At 40.7% G+C, this 20,624-nt stretch overlaps 1 protein-coding gene across 3 annotated transcripts in view; it reads left to right on the top strand.

Moving 5' to 3' along the window:
* MORC2 (MORC family CW-type zinc finger 2) overlaps nt 1–20,624 on the top strand; it is a 38,194-nt gene that overhangs the window by 2,883 nt on the left and 14,687 nt on the right. For 2 of the 3 annotated variants that reach the window (XM_045534490.1, XM_045534489.1), the window contains exons 2-7: nt 5,367–5,420; nt 7,324–7,358; nt 12,612–12,680; nt 13,214–13,304; nt 16,584–16,692; nt 20,464–20,623. In XM_045534490.1, coding sequence (XP_045390446.1) covers nt 5,367–5,420; nt 7,324–7,358; nt 12,612–12,680; nt 13,214–13,304; nt 16,584–16,692; nt 20,464–20,623 — 518 coding nt within the window. Of the gene's footprint in view, nt 1–5,366; nt 5,421–7,323; nt 7,359–12,611; nt 12,681–13,213; nt 13,305–16,583; nt 16,693–20,463; nt 20,624 lie in introns of those variants that run through there. The other variant, XM_045534491.1, reaches the window with a different exon arrangement.

The raw sequence follows: 20,624 nt of genomic DNA, 5'->3' as shown, positions 1-20,624 counted from the left end.
GAAAAGATTTATCTGGCCCCAGTGGTTAGTGCTTTTAACCATTAGGCAGTGCTGACTCTAGTCAGTTTTATTTTCAAGGGCCTATATGCTTTTCTATAAAGCAAAGGGTTTACTTCCCACTTTAAAGTCTTCAGTTTTATCTCAGTCTCTAATTTGAAGATTCTGGGATATTTTTTCCTCCTTTTCTTTCTTTTGCTGTTTTATAGTTTATTACTGATAGTTATGTAGGCAGTGTCAAGGAAAAGAAGCAAACTTCACTTAATTCACTTGTTGGAGAATTTTATGGACTACCCATGTTGAACTGGAACCACCTGCTTGCATGAACATTTGAGGTTTGGAGTATCATTTTGGAAGCTCTGGGATTTCTTATCTGGATCACAACTTTGACCTTTCAAGTTGTTCTCCTCTTCAGTGTGTCTAGTCTTGCCAGAAGAAAGTATGAACCCTAGAACCCCAAGATAAGTTTTTTGCTTGTAGCCAATTTTAAGAGATTTCTTCATTGTGGTGACCTGATTAGAAGTTCAGTTTTAGAGGAAACAAATTTTTAAATTCTCACATGATGTGACTTGTAACATACAGTGATGGAAAATGATCCATCTCTGTGTTACATGGTCAGTAAGTCACCTTCAGAGAAGGTAGGATTTGTCTTATAGTACCTTCTCCTTTGTTTTGTTAAAATTTTTAAAACAGAAGACCATTGTAAAGTGTCTGGTAGCTGCGATCTTACCATATTGTGAATTATGAAAGAAATGGCCCTTGTTTACCTCTCATTTAATATAGACTTACAAGCAGAGCCCAGACTAGAAGGTTGGAAATCAGTGTGGTGAAGTGAAAGGACTGTGCTTGGGAACCAGCGAAACCTGTGTTTGACTGTTTCCTGGCTGTGGCCTTGGGCAGGTCAGCTTCTTGATCCTCAAGTTTCTTCATCTGTAAAATGGGGCTAATCTGAAAGTGTTCATGAGAATTATGCAAAATAATGTTTATAAAGTTCTTAGCTCATATGTGGTATACAGTAAACACGTAGGTGGTGATTGTTCTGTTTGTAATACTAGTTTATGTAAATCAAAAGTTAGTGCGTGGCAACTTGATGTTTGGTGCTAGTGGTTAGGCAGATAAATTGTTAATTCTGGAACATCTGTTAGAGACAGTGAACATCTGTCCTGAACTACTTTTGTATGTAGTTTGTGGTAACTATTGATGTTTATTCTCTTGGTTATATCAGTGTTCAGGCTTAAAACAGGCCTGGGAAATTTTCATGGTAACCTGACAGTCCTAAGTTCCTTTCTTTTAATACTGGTTGTTGCTAGTATGAGATGATAAAAATTAGGGTTTTTAAATAAAAGAAGTTTTATGCTGTTAATTCTCTTTGCTGATGGGTTTTGTGACTGGTATTCTAGATGCAATAGTGGTAGTGATGTTCCTTTAGCATAAGAGGCGTATCTTAAGTCACTTCGTTAGCAGTAAACTGCTAAACGGTCTGATAGAGCAGGATGCTTAAGTATGAGATGCCTACTGTTTACGCCTATTCTTTTTGGCACCTTTAATAACTTACTGTCTTGGCCATATGATAGTTTTGGGTTGTTTTATCTGTATGTGAAGTGAATGTAGAGGAACCTGTCAACTCAGAGACTATTAAGACTTTTAAGCCTATTGAAATGTAGGTTCACGCGCTAAATATATTAAATCCATTTGAATATAAATGGTTGCTCCAGAATTTCTAAGCTTTATTTTCTAGCAATTAAGGTAATTAACTATTGTCAATATATCCAGGAACTCAGCAGAAGCCATCACTATGTGATGGGCTTGTGGATAATCTGTTGGTTTCAATCAGGCTGAATATAAATAGGAAGACCATTTTCCTTACATAACAAGCTAATTTACACGTGAATTTTGTTGTTGGAAATGCTGAGCCAAAAAACCATTTCTGCTGTGGCACAGTGGTATAAAAGCTACAAACAGTTGAAAGTGGACAAGTTTTTAAAAATCTTTGTTATTGGCCGGGTGTGGTGGCTCACACCTGTAATGCTAACACTCTGGGAGGCCGTGACAGGAGGATCACCTGAGCTCAGGAGTTCAAGACCAGCCTGAGCAAGAGTGAGACCTGTCTGTAATAAAAATAGAAATAATTAGCTGGGAACTACTAAAAATAGAAAAAATAACCAGGTGTGGTGGTGCTCGCCTGTAGTCTCAGCTACTAAGGAGGCTGAGGCAAGGGATTGCTTGAACCCAGGAGTTTGTGGTTACTGTGAGCTAGATTGATGCCATGGCACACTGTAGCTCGGGCAACAGAGCAAGACTGTCTCAAAAAAAAAAACTTTATCTTTCCCCATATGGTTGATCTTTCTTGGATCACATGCAGAGGATCTTTAGGTCTTTGAAGAAAAAAATTTCTTTTGATTTTTATCCATTCTGTCTCAAATGCTAGCTAGCAATAAGTGCACTTCTTGGAATATTATTTGGGAAAAAAGAGAACTTATACAATTGGTATGTTTTTGATTCTTATGATTTTAAGAAGTATTTAGAACACTGACTTTAGTATCTGGAAGATCCATCAATCAATTGGAGGTTTGGAGAAGATTCTGAATATTATCTCTGACCTTAGCAACCAACGGTTGTCACAAAAGGCGCCTATTATGATGTGTACTGCCATCGCAAAAGTATCCATTAACTACATTTTAAAGTTATCTGTTAGCTTATCTGAAATATAATATGTATATGTGGAACAACATTGATAACGTGTGGAACAACGAAGACCATTTGGAATTTTTTTTTTTTGATTCTAAATGTACAAGACACATTTCTAAACATTGTGTAGAAAGCAATGAAAATTTAGCCAGAGGGGCTCTGTGCTTGCCGTTTTGAGATCTGCTTATTGGCTTCTTATGTCTCATTTTCATGTGAAACAATCAGAAATATGTATTGCTGAGAAGTAGTTGCTATTTCTATTTTTGGTTTCCTTGTACAAGAAAAAAACAAAAGGCATCAGAGTTAGTTTTCCAGATTACTCAGATTCACTATTCTCACTACCAAAGACCAGAAACGTACTTATTCCGAAGTTGGTGCATTCTGATGCAAGTTATGTTCTCATTCTTACAGTTGTGCTCTTGTTTCCCCCCCCAGAAGCTGTATGTCTGATTTTCCTTGATTTACATTAAAGTACAAATTCATGTTGAAATGAGAAGTATTGCAATAAAATTAGTTATTTTATATTTCTGTATAACAATCCTCCAAGCTAAAAAAATTTTAGAGTATAGAAAACTAATTCACTTTGTAAGTTTCTAAGTCACCTGTAAGTCAGGAAAATGACTGGTTGAAAGCTTGAGAACAAATGTCAGATTTGCTTTTAACCTACATTACCTTCAACAGATCACCTTATTTTTCCAGTTTATTTCTCCGTTTCTTTAGTGGAGTAATTTACAGAATATATTTTTGTTTATTCAGTTGATAATTTGAAGAATTTAAAGTGATAATCCTAGAGACTTAAATATTTTTGTTAATTAAAGATATGGCTATTTTATGTAGGCTGTTTTCCTTTAGAAATTTGACTCTTCCTTGTAAAATAATTAATTGGATTTTAGCCAGAAGAATTTGAGTTCAGTTTCTAGGTGAATTGATGATAAAATTTCTTTCTATTACAGTATATTTATGGGTTGTATATAAGTATGCTTTTGGATTAGCAACAGATACATTCACTGATCTTATGGGGAAAAGTTCTTCCTACAATTCCAAGAACTGGTAGTTTTAATTCAAAATTTGCATTTGTAAAAATTTGATGAGTTACTTGAGTAAAAACCAGTGTTCCTGGGCAGTTCAGTTGTATTTATAAACAAATCTTTTATAATTTGTTTAAAACAATATGGTAAGTGATCAGAGATCTTGGATGCTGGTTATTTAATATTGATATATTTCATTAAAATTTTTCAGTTTGGTTATTGGTTGAACTTTTTATGCAAAAAAGCAGGAATAAATTGGGTATTTTTGAAAAATTGATGGTAATATATTGTGTGGGTTAATGATTTTGTATTTACTCTAAAGTCAAGCTGGTTGGGTGTGGTGGCTCACGCCTGTAATCATAGCACTCTGGGAGGCTGACATGGGGGGATCACTTGAGGTTAGGAGTTTAAGACCAGCCTAAGCAAGAGACACCCTGTTTCTACCAAAAATAGAAAAAGTTAGCTGGATGTGGTGGCTTGCACCTGTAGTCCCAGCTACTCAGGAGGCTGAGGCAAGAGGATCGCTTGAGCCCAGGAATTTGAGGTTGCAGAGACCTATGATCATGCCACTGCATTCCAGCCTGGGCAACAGAATGAGAGGAGACGCTGTCTCAAAAAAAAAAAAAGTCAAGCTGGTTTTTTTTTTTTTTTTTTTTGGTAGTTTTTTGGCAACAGAATGAGAGGAGACGCTGTCTCAAAAAAAAAAAAAAAAAAAAAAGTCAAGCTGGTTTTTTTTTTTTTTTTTTTTTTTTTTGGTAGTTCTATGGGGACACATCTGACTTTTATATCTAACGTGGACTATTATGGAAAATACAGAGTGTAAATTGAGCATGCTCAATGGATAACTTGTTAGCATTTTGCTTTCCCAATACCTGTGTGTGATCTATCAGTGAAAAAAGGAAACTCAAACACTGTTGTGCAATTTATAAGCAAAAATAGTCCATTCAAAAGAGGGAGAGTAAGGAGAGAATAACCAACCCATTTCTTGACTTTCTCACATTTTGCCTAAGCACAGAAATTTCCTCTACATTAAAGAGAGGACTCCAAGATTCTCTTGAACAATTCCTTCTGGGAGGAACAAGAGCTTGGTGTGGTTTCCTAGGGCCTGTGTTAAAGTTAACCCCTTTGAGGAGGGAAGTCAGTGATGGTCATCTCCTTTGGTAGGCTGCTCAAAATTTGGGTTGGGTAAATACACAGTTACCATGTTACTCAAAACTTGATAAAGATGGTATTTACTTATGAGATGTATCCTACAATTATTCCTTTGAGATGTGCAGAAATTGACCACTGGTTAAGGTAATGAAAAATAAAATACAGGCATTTTTATAGGCAGAATATGAATTGTGAAAAACACTGTTTTTAACAATCAGTATATGTAGGAATCTTAATGCTTCAGGATGGGCTTTGCAACTCAAAATAGGAAGAATAAACATTTCTGAATAGATGACAAGACTTGGTAAAGATTAACACTTGAGGGGAATTAGTGAACTCTGGAAAGGCTAAAGATGTGGAGAAGTTTAAATTTCAGTAGTGGAAGTCAATACAAATGGTGATTTTAGATTTTTTCCTAAAAACTTGTAAATTCTTTATGACTTTATTATGAGTCATACTTCAATTCATAATTTTCTTGCTGACTCTTATTTATCATTTCAGAACCACTCATGAATTCTTATTTGGTGCTCTTGCTGAACTGGTTGATAATGCAAGGTATGTGTCTTCAGGCCACATTCTGTGCTTGGAGTGGAAACTTTTTCGGTAGTGGTGACTTAACCTTTGCTCTCTGAAGACTCGGGAGGAAGACATTTCTGTAGCAGCTGCAACTCCACAGAGGCCTCTTACTGAAAAAGTATTTTTGATAGCACATGAGTTGATACTTCCACTTTGTTACTTGATTAACTGAAATTCATTCATTATTCTTTGTGTTCTAGCCTAAAAATAGTGAATTTATCACCTCCAAAACCGCTTCCCTTGTGTATTAGAGCAAGATAATTGCAGGGAATTAAGACAGAAACTTAGGAATCAAATTAATGGGACAGATAAGCTCTGATTTAACTTGTGCTACCAGGACAGTATACTGTTTAATATCTTTAAACTATGCCAGAGTTCTGTGTCTTCCCCAAATGTTTATTTTATTGTCAGATGACTCCAAATGATCAAAATGTCTTCCGTTTTAAAAATTTGTTTGTTTTTTACAATACATCAATATATTCAAATAAGTGTCTTCCATTGTCAGCAGCTGTTTTTGGAAGAAATCACTTGTCAGCACGGTCTTATACTGAGTTCTTAGTGATGGAATCATATATATGTTACTGTGTAAGACTGAATAGAAGTTTGGGTTGGTTCCAAGACAAAGATCCAAGTCCAAATAAAGATTGTTTATACTTATATTATGAAAATATTGTCCCAGTCTTATTCCTGAATGTAAACATAAAATTCAGACCCATCGTTTATTGACCAGGTGTTGATGACTAATGAAGGAAGAAGAGAGTGGGAATTGACATAGAAGTTCTTCTAACCAGATCCTCGGTTAATGAGCTTGTTGATAATTTCTTATATTTACTCATTTCTATGCAATAAACCTATTCTGTTATTACATTTGTTGTTACTATTAACTGGACTGCTCATGGGAGTATGCTTGTTGAGTTGTTTAACCAGAAAACTCCCATTTTATTTCAATCCTGGTTGCCTCATATTCAGTTAAAATATATTGCAGCTTAATGGGAACTGTGTGAATTTGCCACTTGTTAACTTAGACCAGGTATGTGGTGGAAGGCTGCTTTTTTGTGTGTCATACAGTGAACTAGAGATTCCTGGGAGTATGTATTCCTTCTCATGCATATATTTTGCCAATCTCTCATGTTAGAAAGTGTTTTTATATCTTTGAGAATAGGTACATGTACAGCTGTGTGGATTTTGAGAACTTTTTTGCATTTAAAGCCAATGAAACAGTTTCATTTTCCTTGCCTGCAGTTGGCAGAATTGGACTAAATTAATTCCAAGCCTTTATAGAAATCTTCATTGATGACTGAATCTCTATGATTTCAGCCAACGGCTGGAGTCTAATGGGGGACCCCAACTTCCTTTCAAGGTTAGGGAGGATAAGATTATGGGCTTAGGAGCCAGTCTGCTGACTACAGTGTAAATACCACAAGACTTGGTTTTTCACAGGTTTTGTGGCAGATTATTATTTTCCTTTTTTTTTTAAATCTTGGTGTGAAGGCAAAAATGGACAAGTTACTGGAACTTTTTTGGTGATTGCAGTCAAATGAGTGAGAGAAACAAATATTTGAGTCATTTCTTTGTGTGTAAAGGGAAATGTTTTTGCTTATCCTGTAGATATTTTCACTGTGAAATCAGCATTAAAAAAAAGTATCCAGGTCCTAAGTGTCATGTGACTACCTTAATTTGGGGCTTCAGAAATGTTTTACAGATATATAAGGAAAATTGTGTTGCCAAGTGTAAAAGTACAGCTTTAATGTATGTAGAATTTCTGTATAGTTTCCTAAAAACAGACTCAATACTATGCATTTCACTCAAAATAATATGCGTTTAGATAGTTGATATTTCATATTCTCATTTGGATCTTGATTTTTTTCTTTTAATTTTGCAGAGATGCTGATGCCACCAGAATAGATATTTATGCAGGTAACTCAGACTTCAGTCCTTTCTTTTGATGCCTAGTTCATCTTAATATTTTTATTACTGTGTCTAAGAAAAAAATGAGTGGTTTCTGGAGCCTGGGGAGATAGCACTATTACTTTAGGTCATAGGTAGAAACAGGGCGGCCCTAGTTAGGTATGGTTAGCCCTGGTCAGGCATAGAAACCAAGTATACTGGTCTCGAGAAACTAACATGGGATATCCAAATAGCCACAGGAGATTTATGAGAGTGATAGAGTAAAGTAGTAGGGAGTCAAATGACCAAGTACTGATGATTTTACTGGTTGGAGTTAGCAGGTGAACCAGGTTTGTGGTAACTACAGCCCAGGAGAGCTTGTTTGAGGCCATATTTATCCCTTTGCACCCTCGGTGATTACCGGTGCCAACTTGGAGTTGCTGGTGTCAGTTGGAGAAAACAGCTGATACTGGGTCTGCTCAGGTTTACAGAGATGTTCTCAGACAGAGATGTCAGATGGGAAGGAAAGCTGCTGGCTTGGAATTTAAACCTATCAACAGCCTTTGATTGGGTCTACTGTTTTATAGTAAGTTTTTTTTTTTTTTAGAGTGGGTGCAACAGTAATCATTATTGGCCTTTTATTTATTTTTTTAATAGTTTACTTTCTGCCTTGTATTAGCACCTTTTTTTGTCATCTGAATACCAAAAATTTGGAAGACACCTTTTAAATGCAATTTAGCCAGTGTGCTATGTTTTTCTGACTTTTCTGAAATCTGAAAGGTTTGAGGTAATATTTTGAGTAGCATGGACTAGCTTCTGAGAAGTCTGTGTGTTTATGTGGTAATATACAGTTGTCAACTCCTATTCATGGACCTATTTGATAAAAGGGAAGAAGTACACAACTAAATAGTAATTCTCAGAACCTCCAATGTCATATAATTATGAAGAATCTCTGCCAGATATGATGAATTCCTCATGCCTCATATACTTTGGAGCAAAGAAAATCTTCAGAGCAGCTAAAAGTCAGCTATACTGCTTCAATTCTGAAAGCCGTCTGTTCAGAAGGCTCTGCCAAAGTGATGAAAACAAGACTCCTTTTATTTTTAGAAGAAAGTAACAGGAAAAAGGGTGCTCAGCAGAAGAATGTTAGAAGATGGTTACTGAACTGCCAGGCCAGATGGAGGCGCCTTTCCAAGCCACAGCATGCATCTTATGTCTCAGTGTGCTTTTTTGGGGAGCGGTAACAGCTACCTCTAAAAGAAACTGTGGCTGTTTTAATCATTGTGCAGATGATAAAGCGGAGAATGGGCTTCTACTCCAAGTGATGTTGAAGGGACAAGTCATAATAGCCAAGTGTATTTGGAAGAAGTTTTTAAGAAAGGTCATTTCTGCTCTTTCCTATCACCTTTGGCAATTTCATCAAGGAATTTAGTTTTTAACACTAGAATGCAGCAGAACACTTGGATTTCAATTTAAGTGAAAAAGACCTAGTGCGCCTTTATTCTGCGCTCATTGCTACTTTTGTTGTGCTTTGGGAAAAGTCTAGAGAGGATGAGATGGGGTCTTTGCTTTAAGAACTTAGTCTCTAATTGGAGAGACATTTAGCATACTGTCAATAATTAAAGAACAATAACTAGATCTTAAGGGAATAATTAAGAGAGTTAAGGACTAAATGGTGTGATAGAAGCTCTAAGCACCATAGCATTTTGGAAAAAGACTTGATGTACTCTAAGTACTTTGAGATTGGAAGTCTTGGCTGAGGCACCTTGAGCCTCACACTTTTCTACTTTAGAGCCTTATTACATTCAATAGGAGGAATAAAAGCAATGGAATCAATAATAATTATAAAGTTATTGTTTTAGTACCTGGAGGAAGGCATTTTCTTTATCTCCAATTCTGAAACTAGATTGATATTGAACTTCGAAATATTCCTAAATATCAGATGTAGGTTGAAGTTGCCACAAAGTCACATTTTGAAGACTATATTTAAACCCAAGAAGGGTGAGAAAGAAGCCAGTTTCTAAAAGTGTAGGGGTATTTATTTACCTAGAGCATTCTGTTAGTTGGGGCTGGACCATAATATGCCTGTCAAAACTAGAGTGTGTTTTTATTGACATTCTTGACTTCCTGCGATAGGTAGTGCTACTTACTCAGAGATCCTTTTTGATGCCAGGGGAATGGCTAATAAATGGAAAATTAGAGCAAATGAAACTGAAATTAATGCTGCTCAAACAGATTGCAGAATATGCTGAGGAACTTGGATGTCATTTTTTTACAACAGCCTCTGCTAAGGACATCATTACTTTATCACCTCTGATAGCACTTCTGACTTGTTACTTATAGCTCCATTTGAGATCTCTTCTCCTGCTGCTTTTTTCTGTTCTCAGTGGGAGTTGGATGAGGGATGTCAAGGTTGGACAAGTCAGATTTGGCCATGTTGGGAGATGTGTAACTTTCAGACTGGTTCTAACACTCTTACATAGCTGTTACCAGGATCTGAAGCACAGCTGCAAAGAAGCAGTTTGGGTTTGTCTTCCCTATCTTGCTTCCAAGATGTGTGATGGGACGGGGAACACATAACCTTCAGCTGCTTAGGCACTCCTCTGTCCAGAATTCCCGCTCCTTCATGCCAGTTCTTTCCTTGGAGGCTTCAGATATCACTCAGTTCATTGATTAAAGTAAGTATCAGGTGTTAGGGATGAATCTGCGGTGCAGTGTTTGGGGAGATAGTTTTGAGCAAGGAAGCCTTCTAGTTCTTGCTTTCTCTAGCTTCTCAAAGGGTGGTTCTCCCACGGACAGTGTAGTATCACCTGGGAGCTTGTTAGAGATCTAAATTCTCAGGCCCCACCTCAGACCTACACAATCATACTATCCAGGGTGGAGCCCAGTATCTATCTGTATTTTCACAAGCTCTTTGGGTGATGCTTTATGCACAATATATTTGCTCTAGCTGACTTTTCTTGGCCTTCTTTGGGTTAAACCCTCCTGGTCCTTTACTTCCTACTTCATCTGCTGCAGAGAGTACCAGAGAGTAGAATCCATTAGACTGTAAGCTCCATGAAAACATGATCACATCTGCATTGTTCACTGCTCTTGTCCTCATCATAGATTCAGGCACACAGGAGGTGCTCAGTAAATATTAAAATAGTTATTGAATAAACAAGTGATTGGCATAGGCATTGTAACCAGGTAAAGACACCATACTGTGTCTGTTTACGAAGTTGAAGAAGTACTGCTGTATTGAGTCTTTTTTGGCCCTGTGGCAGTATTGCATGAGACCATGGATCTGGACGCTAGTAGCCATTTATAGGCTGTTGGCCACTATGTGATCAGGAGGATCTTCCCAGTGTAGGTCTTGTACCCTGGTAAACTACATGAAAAAGTTTTGAAATGAAGTCCTAGAGCCAGAAGGGGATCCCAGACCCACTATTAAGTGATGATTGTGTGTTAAAACAGCCTGAGAGTTCTGTGGTAACAGGAGGGCTAGAAAGTAACTTTGTAGGTAGCGGTCAAAGAATGCCAGTAATCCTTGGGGACTTTTCAGATGTGCTTGGCTTGAATCAGTTTCTAGATCCCAAAGCAGATTCTTCATAAAAATCTTACGGCTATAATGTACAATAAATGGCTCTTGGCTAGATTTAGAACACTGAATTTACGATGCTATATGCTTGACCCAGTTTGAGTCTCCTTCGCTTCCTCCAAATGGAAACATTGAAGCCTTTTTGCACTTTTTAATACTTGTTCTTGCATGCTGTATCTCATTTGGATTCCCTAGACTCTGATAAAAGGCACTACCACAAAGAGAAATTTTCTAGCTACCAGGAAGAAATTTTCTATCTTCCAAAAACTTTCTTGAACTTTTAAGAAGTGCTTGTAATTAATGTTCAGTTTCCTGAACACTGAGTGATGCTTGAAAAGCTCTATGGTTTATGGCGCTCCTGAAATAGCATTTTAAATTACATTACCTGGTCTGTTTAACAGAGGACAGTTATGACTCACTTGAATTTTTAGCCTGAGGGGAGGATGAAGAACATTTTAAACTGAGATTTGTCAGCTTAGATAGTTGTAGAAAGTTAGTGAACTGCCACTTGGGGGAGATTTAGAAAATCCTCAGTTAGGGATCAGGCTCTAAAGCAGCATTGGGCTTGTCTCTATAGTACTTTACACAGATCTCCTTTGTTTTAGAAGTTCTGCCTTTATTCCTTGCCAAGCAGCATCTATACTGGGAGGTTGATGTTCCTTCCTTGGCTTGTGTGGGTCCCCTGCCTACACCTGTGCCTCACATCCTTCTCTTTGTGTCTACACTTCCCTAATTCCAAGGCTAATTCCTCCTTTGGTCACCTAGTCCTCCTCGGGACAAATGGCACCTTGGAGACTAGTATAGCTCCCTTCTCTATTTGGGAATTACTTCTCCATTGTCTATGACATGCTTGGACCTGGACTACTTTGAGTTGCCACTTGCTGCTGCAGAAGACAGTTGCTGAAAAAAGAGATTTTTCCATTCACTGGAATGGCAGCCACAGTCTGTTGTGTTCCCTTCCTGTTGTCCAGAAAGCTCTGCCAAGGCTGTTGTGTATCTTATTGTCAAAGGACTGTTCCCCCTCCTAGTCAGGCAGGTCCAGCTGAAAACCAGGCATGTCTTACTGTTCCTTGTGCCTTCTTGCTTCTGGGCTTGGGAGCCTTTTCAAAGACCCATAACTAGCAGGGGATGTGATGATGTATACAGATAGCCCAGAAATGGCAATTAGCTTGGGAATGGTCATATACAGACATAGTAATTCATGTTTAGATAGCAGCTGCCACCACTATGTGCATGCCATGTCTGGCTTTTCAGTTTGTCTGAAGGGTACCCCAGACTTAACCCTGTTGAGTTTGAGCAGTGTTGATAAGGTGTACAGTGTGTAATAGGTGAAGTACTTTAGTGGCTTGGGGTCCATAGCATAGGGCTGACGTGATAGTAATCCAGGTGGAGAGAGGCAGAAGGATGATGATGTATGTGAAATGTATTCATTGGTCTTGGATGTGGTTAAGTGCCAGACCAGGTATTCCCTGCCCTCCTTATAGATTCTCTCAAACTTTGTCATGAACTAGAAAGCATTAGAGAACCTTTGATGGGAATTCACACCCTCAAGGACTCTGAAGTTTAATTCACACTGGCGTAGGAAGCTAGGTTTGACCTGACCTTTTTGGAGCAAGCTTCGTGTCGATCCACCTTCTGATAATACCCAGGTTGCCACCCTCTGGTGAATAACAGCCTACTAATGGCAGCTGCTTCTTTTACAGAAAGGCGGGAGGACCTTCGAGGAGGGTTTATGCTTTGCTTTTTGGATGATGGAGCAGGAATGGATTCGAGTAAGTGATGAGATGATTAAGTTTCTTTGGGGGAGGATGTAACCATTTTTATAAAATACTGATTATGTTAACTTGTTTTTCTGTTGCCTCAATGTTATAACTAGAAGATCCACCTGGGGAGTGAGAAGCCTGTTGCAACATCTCGAGCTTAATTCCACTAATGTATTTGCTGGGTCTTGTCCTAACATGGGAGATAGGATCTGAATAGCATCCTGAAGTCAGTCAGATTACCTGTCTCTTGACATTGTATTTATCAGCTTGCATAACATCCCGGAGCCGGAGCTACAGTAGGCCTCCCCCAACCTTTTTACCATATTCTAGTAACAGAACACACGTCACAGTGAGGGAGGTATACTGATAGGCCAGGCAAAGCTTGCCTCCATTTGCCTCATGGCTGTGAACTTCCTTGGAGAGAGATGTTCAGTAGATACACAGCCCTGCTTGAATTTAATAAGGCTCAGGCCTTTGACTTTGAGGAAAGTCATGGGAAAGAAATGTAAACTTTTCACTTTCTTTTGTTTCTGCCACTTCAGGTGATGCTGCCAGTGTGATCCAGTTTGGGAAGTCGGCCAAGCGAACACCTGAGTCCACCCAGATTGGGCAGTACGGGAATGGGTTAAAATCGTAGGTATACTAGAAGCCTATCACAGGGCTCAAAACAAAATCAAGCAATGCTCCCCTCCTTGTCTCTCCATGACTGTAACTCTGGAAGAGGAGGAAAGTCAGAAAGCAGTGGTGCTTTGGGGGTCCCTTACCAAGTGTTGTCCAGCCGAGTTAGCTCTACAGATTGAAAAGTATGAACGTCCAAAACCAATTAGAGCAGGAAAGGCTGTAGGTTTCTCTTGGCATTGTGCTCTAGGCATTGCCCCTCTCCTATTGAAAATTCTTATTTTTACCCTGTAATTGAGGATGTGAGTAGTACTCTTGTGGGGAAATGATGAGGGAGTCACCTCACAGTGCAGTAGTGTTCCGTAAGCACCTGCTGCACATCACCCTTTGTGCCAGGCACTGGGGATCCCAGGGTAAGAGAGATGTGAACCATCTGTCCCAGCTGACTCTGTCTCCATGCACATGTCCTACAAGGCCCTATAGCAGGAACCTACCTAATGTCTTCAAATCCCGTAGGGGTTCTTTTCTTAGCCCTTGGTTCCCACTTGTTTAGTGTTTGGAATGTGTTGTTCTGGTTTTGTGAAGCCCCAAGAGAAAGATTTCTATTTCTGAAATGCTCACTTCCAGCTGTACATACCTTTGGATGGAATAAGATTTAGTGGAATTGGAGTTTGTGCAAATTTAATTATGAGTCACATTTCCAGTCTTGCTGTGGAAACGTTTTGTTTGAGAGAGGGTGGTGGTTTGATCAGTCAACAGCATCAGTTGGGCCTCACGTACAGTATGCTTTGCGTGTGTGGAGAAGAAAGAGAGTGCTTCCAAAGTAATCAGGGACCAGATACTTGGACTTTGTGATTTGTCTCTCAGGGTGGAAACCAAATGGTAATAACGACCACTTACTGTGTACCAGGCACTGTGCTAACATCTTTACATAGATGATCTTATCTAATCTTCTCTAGAGCCCTATGAGGTATCTGTACTATTCTCATTTTCAGATGAAGAAATTGAGGTTTATGGGATAAAATGACTTGTCCAAAGGTGTAAAGATGTCTACGTGTAGAGGTAGGATATGAACCAGGTCCTTCTGACTACAAAATGGAGCTGCTACCCATTTTACTACAGTCAGACAAGCTGAGGTTCAACTCTTCCCTCAGCCATTTAATTACTTCTGAACCTCAGCTTCCTCCTTTGTAGATTGAGATTATAATTGATACCAAGTGGGTTAAAGATTACATGCTATCATTGTTGTCAGAGTCTGGCTTCTAGCTTCTTATTTTATTTTTTCTTTGATCTTTCCATGGCAGATTCCTGCCCTGATTCAGTGGGTCTGGGTGTGGCCTAGGAATCTGTTTTTTCACAGATGAGATGAATCACCTCTAATCACAGATAAATCACCTGGGGTTATTTTGCTGATGATTTAAGTTAAGTTCCCAATAACCAAGGTCTCCTAGAGTCAGTGCAAACTCTGACTTACTATCTGGATTGTAGGTTGGCTGCCTCCTACCTGGTTCTATCAGTTCTGTGGCCTTAGGCAAACCATTTTACCTCTGTTCCTTAATTTAGAAAATGGAGTTCTAGTTGCTGACATTCTCCCTTACAGAGTGGGGTTCAGGAGCAAATGAAATGTGACTCTGAAAGTTCTTAGAAGACTGGGAAAGAAAGTGTGCAAAAGTTGAGAGTGTTGTTATTAGCATATTTTAGTAGAAGACTTTTGGGAAGGTCCCGTTGAGACGGAGCCATCTAGTGTTCATAGTTACTCTGAACCAATTTTGGAAACAATTCAGAAGTTAAAAAAAGAGTTCGGGGAGGTGATTTGTGGTGAGAGTAGGGCTGAGAAGCAGGAAAGCCAGCAGAGAAGGCGGTGTTTGGGGTGCTTGCTATTCAGGCTCTAATGTCAGGATGAAAGACAGAAGGAAAACAGAGGAACTAAGTGAGTTTTTGCCAAATTAGGGCAAGGGCAAGCTTTGACAGAAGGTGAGACAGTATGCTTCATTTTGCCACCCCTAAGCTTCAGGGAAGGAGGAGGACTGTGAAATTGTCAGAAGAGGTAGCATTGCCAGCATTTTGGATACTAGGGGAGGAGAAACAGGACTTGGCAGCCCCCAGGGCATTTCTGGGTAGTGTCCTGGGAGCTTCCTGAATGTTTGGGGAAATGGGGCATGACATTCATTTGTGGGCTTGGCATGCCAGTCTGGTTTGTATTTGTACATAGAAAAGAGTAATGAAGCTTCCTACCTCCATCATCTCCCTGGGGCGTTATGAAAACTAATGAGATAATAGCCATAAAGCCCCAGAAGCTGCTCAGAAGAAAGAAGCTAAACAGCCCCATTGTTCAGTGGGGAGTCCTCCCACTGGTGCTTCATGCTTCTGCCCTGCTCTGTGCTGCCTGGAAAGGCGTGTCCCTGCCTGCTTCTTAGATGGTTTAATGTGGCCAAACAGAAGAAGGAAGCAGTTGATTCCATTCACAGTTTTGCCTTGTGGAAGTTAGCCTCAAGGCACAGTTTCCAGAAACTCGAGGCTTCCAAAAGCAGGGACCTGCCTGTGTCATAATGAGCTTGAGATGGTAAAACAACTCTGAGGCAAGAGATGGTTATAGTTATTGGACACGAGCTAATTACAGGCCTCCTTGAATACTGTGGTCAAGAATTATATCTTATTAGCCCCAGTGTTTTGCTGAACCTTGGGTTCATACTGTTTTTTTGAGGACTTGTGAGTGTAGGCGCTGGGCTGTTTGTTTGATGGTGCTGCCATTTGATGAGTAGACAGGAGGGGCAGTTCATGTCAGCGAAGGAAGGCCAGGATGGGACCTGGGTGTAGTCAGCATGGAAGATGATGTGTTGAAGGTACCAGCCACTGGAGAGAAGTCTGATAGTGGCACAGTCAGAGGGCACAGCAACTCTCATGTGGCTAGGATGAACCTAGAGCTCGAGGATAGCTGGGTTACTTGTTAATGTTGTTGGCAACAGGCTTGCAGTGAGACTAATGTGAGGCTGGTGGTTGGCAGTGAACATGCCCTAGGAGGGTGGTGAGAGAGCCCTGTATGTGTGATCAAGAAGGTAGTAGCTAAAGACTAAGGAATTAACAGGCCAGTGGAAAAGCAGAGCAAGGAATGTCAGAGGGGTAGAGGGGGAACAAGGGCTGTGGAACTCAGTGCAGAGTCCTGGCACCTAGGGAGGCCTTTGGGAGAGTCCTCCAAAGGCAGTTTCAATCACATCCAGAGAGTGGAGTTACTCTGCTTTTTCAGATGAGCTTTGGAATCCCTGGGAGAATAATCTGTTTCTGCTTCCCTTTCAGGGGCTCAATGCGCATTGGGAAGGATTTTATCCTCTTCACCAAGAAGGAAGACACCATGACTTGCCTCTTCCTGTCTCGCACCTTTCATGAGGAAGAAGGCATTGATGAAGTAGGTCCCACCCCTGTGGTCTGAATCACCACTCCACATTTCCTGATTCTGCCCAGGCTGTTTTCATAGGCTGTTTGCAATGCTGGGCTCTTTGGGGCTGCAGGCTTGGAGCACATGCTCCCTGTTATTAGCTCGTTGGATGAATTGGTTGAGGAGTATGGCAGATACCTTAAGGTGAGAGGAAGCAAAACCTCAAAGCACTTTGGAGAACAGCTGTCCTGTTTCTATTAGACCATCAAGTGCCAGGACTTAAGAGTTGGATTTGCAGCTCCTTTAGATCTGCAGTTTGAATTCCATCTGTGGGGGAGGGGAGGTGTTTCCATGGAGAGCTGTTTTCTTGGGGAGTATTTTGGACTTCCCGGTGTTTTTCCTATATGATGGTGATTTTGTGGAATGTGCTATGAGTGCATTTTCCTTTTGAGGAAATGTGTTGCTCTAACTGCCTATGTCAGAAGCCATGAATCAGATACCTACAGAGCCTGAGCAGGTTGTGAAGCCAGTGAGCATATGGAAAATGTCAGCAGGAAAATGACAGCTAATGCTCTGGGTCTCACTTTGGGAGTGGCTGCTACCCAGCCCCAGGGGTCATTGCTATGCTGCAAGGAAGACTTAACGAATCTAGAATATTCTGACTTTAAAACATTTTGGTAATTAACTAACCCTGTGAGCTAAACATATGATCAGCTGATTCTCTTTGTGGCCTGGTGGCTCAGATATCTGCAGAGCTCTTTCTGGTGAAGTCTGTGCCGCCTTGTTGGGGGGATCAGGGAAGATCTGTGGTCTGCCCAGCCTCAGACCATGACCCTCCCTTCCCCTTTCATGTGTGAGAAATGGAGGCCAGGGCTTGATAGAGGGCTAAGAGGTTCTGTAGAAAGAAATCTTTCTTCAGGAAATCCATGGTTATCACATAAGTAGATAGTTGAATTCAAACTTTCAATCTAACTCATTTCTGTCAGCTGTGATTAAATTTATACTGGCCCTTTTTAGATCTCATCCTAAATTATAGCAAATGATTATAGTTCATGCTGGGAGTAGCAGGCTATCTTTTCCTTTCATCTTTACTTAGCAAGCTAGTGGGTTTGTTTGCCTCTGTCTTTTCAGTGTGGTATGTTAGTTCATTCAGCATGTTTGGAGTGAGATAAGTGCTGCAGCTGGAAAGAGCAGGCTTCTAGGAGAAGGTAGGACAGGAAAGTGGATCCTGGGCTGGAGTTTTCAGGAGTGTTTCCTAATGAAGGACTAAGGCTGGTGAGAGGAGGGTGTTCAAGTCAGGAGAAGGAGCCTGTGAGCTGTGGCAGGGGAGTTGGCAGTAGGGCCACCTGAAGAAAGGTGGTGGCTTCTGGATAGCCAGGAGGGCCAGGTTAAGCTTGATCTCAGGGCCTTGTTAAGTGTGTGGGACTTTTTAAAGCAAGGCCGTGCCAGTATCAGATTTTCTTTTAAAAGGGTCTGTGTGGTCAGTATGTGGTGATTGGATCGGAAACGTTGGAGGTGAGTGTTGGAGTGGACCAACTGAGAGGTCTGGGCTGTGTATAGCTTGGTGGGACTTGCTGTAGGGAGGTGAGAGGAATAGATGGAGTCGTCATCTCTTTAGGATGTAATACCCCTCAGGTTTGGTAAGTGGAGGGGGAAAAGGGGAAGGGAGTGGTCATGGATGACTCACAGGTTCTCCTGTGGATTGGGGTAGGGTGGCGCTGTCTGGAGCTGGGAAAGAATGGAAGAGGGGCAGTGTGGAGGGGAAGAGTATGAGTTTCTTCTGGACATGCAAAGTGAAGTCTAGGTCTGGAGTTCAGGGATGGTCTGGGCTCCAGCGTTCTTGGTAGCAACTGAGGTCACCTAAAGGAGAGAATAGAGTGAGAAGAGGACCTGGGACCTGGGGCATGCCATCACCTAAAGGGTAGGGAGAGGAGAAAGTGGCAAAGGAGATGGAGAGGTGGCCGGAAAGGCAGAAGGCAAACCGAGTGAGTGGTGTCATTGAAGCTAAAGAAGTGTTCCAGCAGGAGGGATGGGTGCCTGTGGGAGTGAACGCCCACGGTTCACAGTGATGCCATTGTCACCTGGGAGTGCAGTGAAGAATGGAGGCAGAGAGGTAGTATAGGTTCACAGAACACAAATGGAACTTGATTCCCCTGCTGGAGAGGCTAGGTTGAGATTTTTTTCCTTACTTGGTGCTAGAAGGTCACTATTTTAGATTGTATTCTAGTGTGAGCTCAGCCAAGATTTCAAAATAAAATCACTTTCAGTTGAGGAGGAATGTGTCCAAACCAGCCCTAGGGTTGAATACTTGAGCACAAAGCTTCTTAGAAACCAGCAAAATGTCTCAGAACTCTTTAACAGTTTATCACCCTTACACTCAGGCAGGCCATCTAGTTTGAACCCCTGAGGTGCCTGGACTGGTTTGCTCTACAGGAGGAATTCTTCAGTCAGCTCTGCAGGCTCTGCAAGGGCTGCTGGCTCAGGGAGTGGGAGGGGCACAGTGAAGCCTCTAGGGGAAGTGGCATCTGAGGTTGGGTTTTGAAGAAAGTAGGATTTTTAAAAAACATTACTTAGACATTATTAAAATTAAATTCCACATATATGGAAGAGTGTATTAAAATATATGTATAGTTGAGAGGATAATTATAAAGCCAACCTCCATGTCGCCACCATCATAGACTGATGTTAGACGTTCTTTGTGCCCTTATTACCAACTATATTCCTCATTGTTCCCCTGAAGGAACCACCTTCAGGTAACTTGTGATGATCATTTCCTTCTTTTTCTCTATAGTTGGTCACCTGTGTATGCATCCTTAAATAATATTAACACTTTGGTTTTGCCTATTTATGGATTTTATAGAAATGAACTGGTACCGTAGGGTTTTTTTGTATCTTGTTTCACATAACATTGTGTTTGTGAGATTCATCCATGTTGATGCTGGTAAGCTGTTATTTTGTTCATTTTTATCACTGCGTAGTATTCCATTGTGCAGTTTAATGTAGCCACTCTAGAGTAGATATTTGGGTTACTTTTATACGTATTTACTGGTACATGTGTAAAAAAGTTTATCCTAGGATACATATGTAGGAGTGGAATTGCTGAGTTGTAGGTTATGTTATGTGTATCTTCAGATTCACTAGATAATTGCAGATATATTTTCCCAAGTGGTAAGAGAATTTTTACCAAATTAAGAAAATGACTAAGGGCCGGGCGAGGTGGCTCATGCCTGTAATCCTAGAACTCTGGGAGGCCAAGGCGAGAGGATCGCTTGAGGTCAGGAGTTCGAGACCAGCCTGAGCAAGAGCGAGACCCTGTCTCTACTAAAAATAGAAAGAAATTATATGGACAGCTAAAAAATATATATATAGAAAAATTAGCCGGGCATGGTGGTGCATGCCTGTAGTCCCAGCTACTCAGGAGGCTGAGGCAGGAGGATTGCTTGAGCCCAGGAGTTTGAGGTTCCTGTGAGCTAGGCTGACGCCATGGCATTCTAGCCCGGGCAACAGAGTGAGACTCTGTTTCAAAAAAAAAAAAGAAAAAAAAAGAAAATGACTAAGGACATCCCAAATAGGGGACTTCCCATGCAGAGACCCCTAGCATGTCCTAAAGGAAATAGTGATGGACGGCTGAGTCTTGGGAAGGAACAGAAGCCACAGAGCCTCTGATGCCAGGCTGTGGAGCCTAGGCCTCACCTCTGGGGCAGTGTGGAGCCACAGGGGGAAGGGACAAGACAGAGGCATGTTTTGGGTGAAGGCTTTTCTGGGTCTTCCCTAAAGTGTCTGCTTGTGCTTACTGTAAAGGTGATAGTCCCATTGCCTACCTGGAATGCTCGGACCCGTGAACCTATCACAGACAATGTGGAAAAGTTTGCCATTGAGACAGAACTCATCTATAAGTACTCTCCCTTTCGCAATGAGGAGGATGTGATGACCCAGTTCATGAAGATTCCTGGGGACAGTGG

Source organism: Lemur catta, chromosome 21 (genome assembly GCF_020740605.2).
Source record: "Lemur catta isolate mLemCat1 chromosome 21, mLemCat1.pri, whole genome shotgun sequence".
NCBI lineage: Eukaryota > Metazoa > Chordata > Mammalia > Primates > Lemuridae > Lemur > Lemur catta.
The sequence above is the reverse complement of the archived record's forward strand: the minus strand, read 5'-3'. Positions and strand labels throughout refer to the sequence as shown.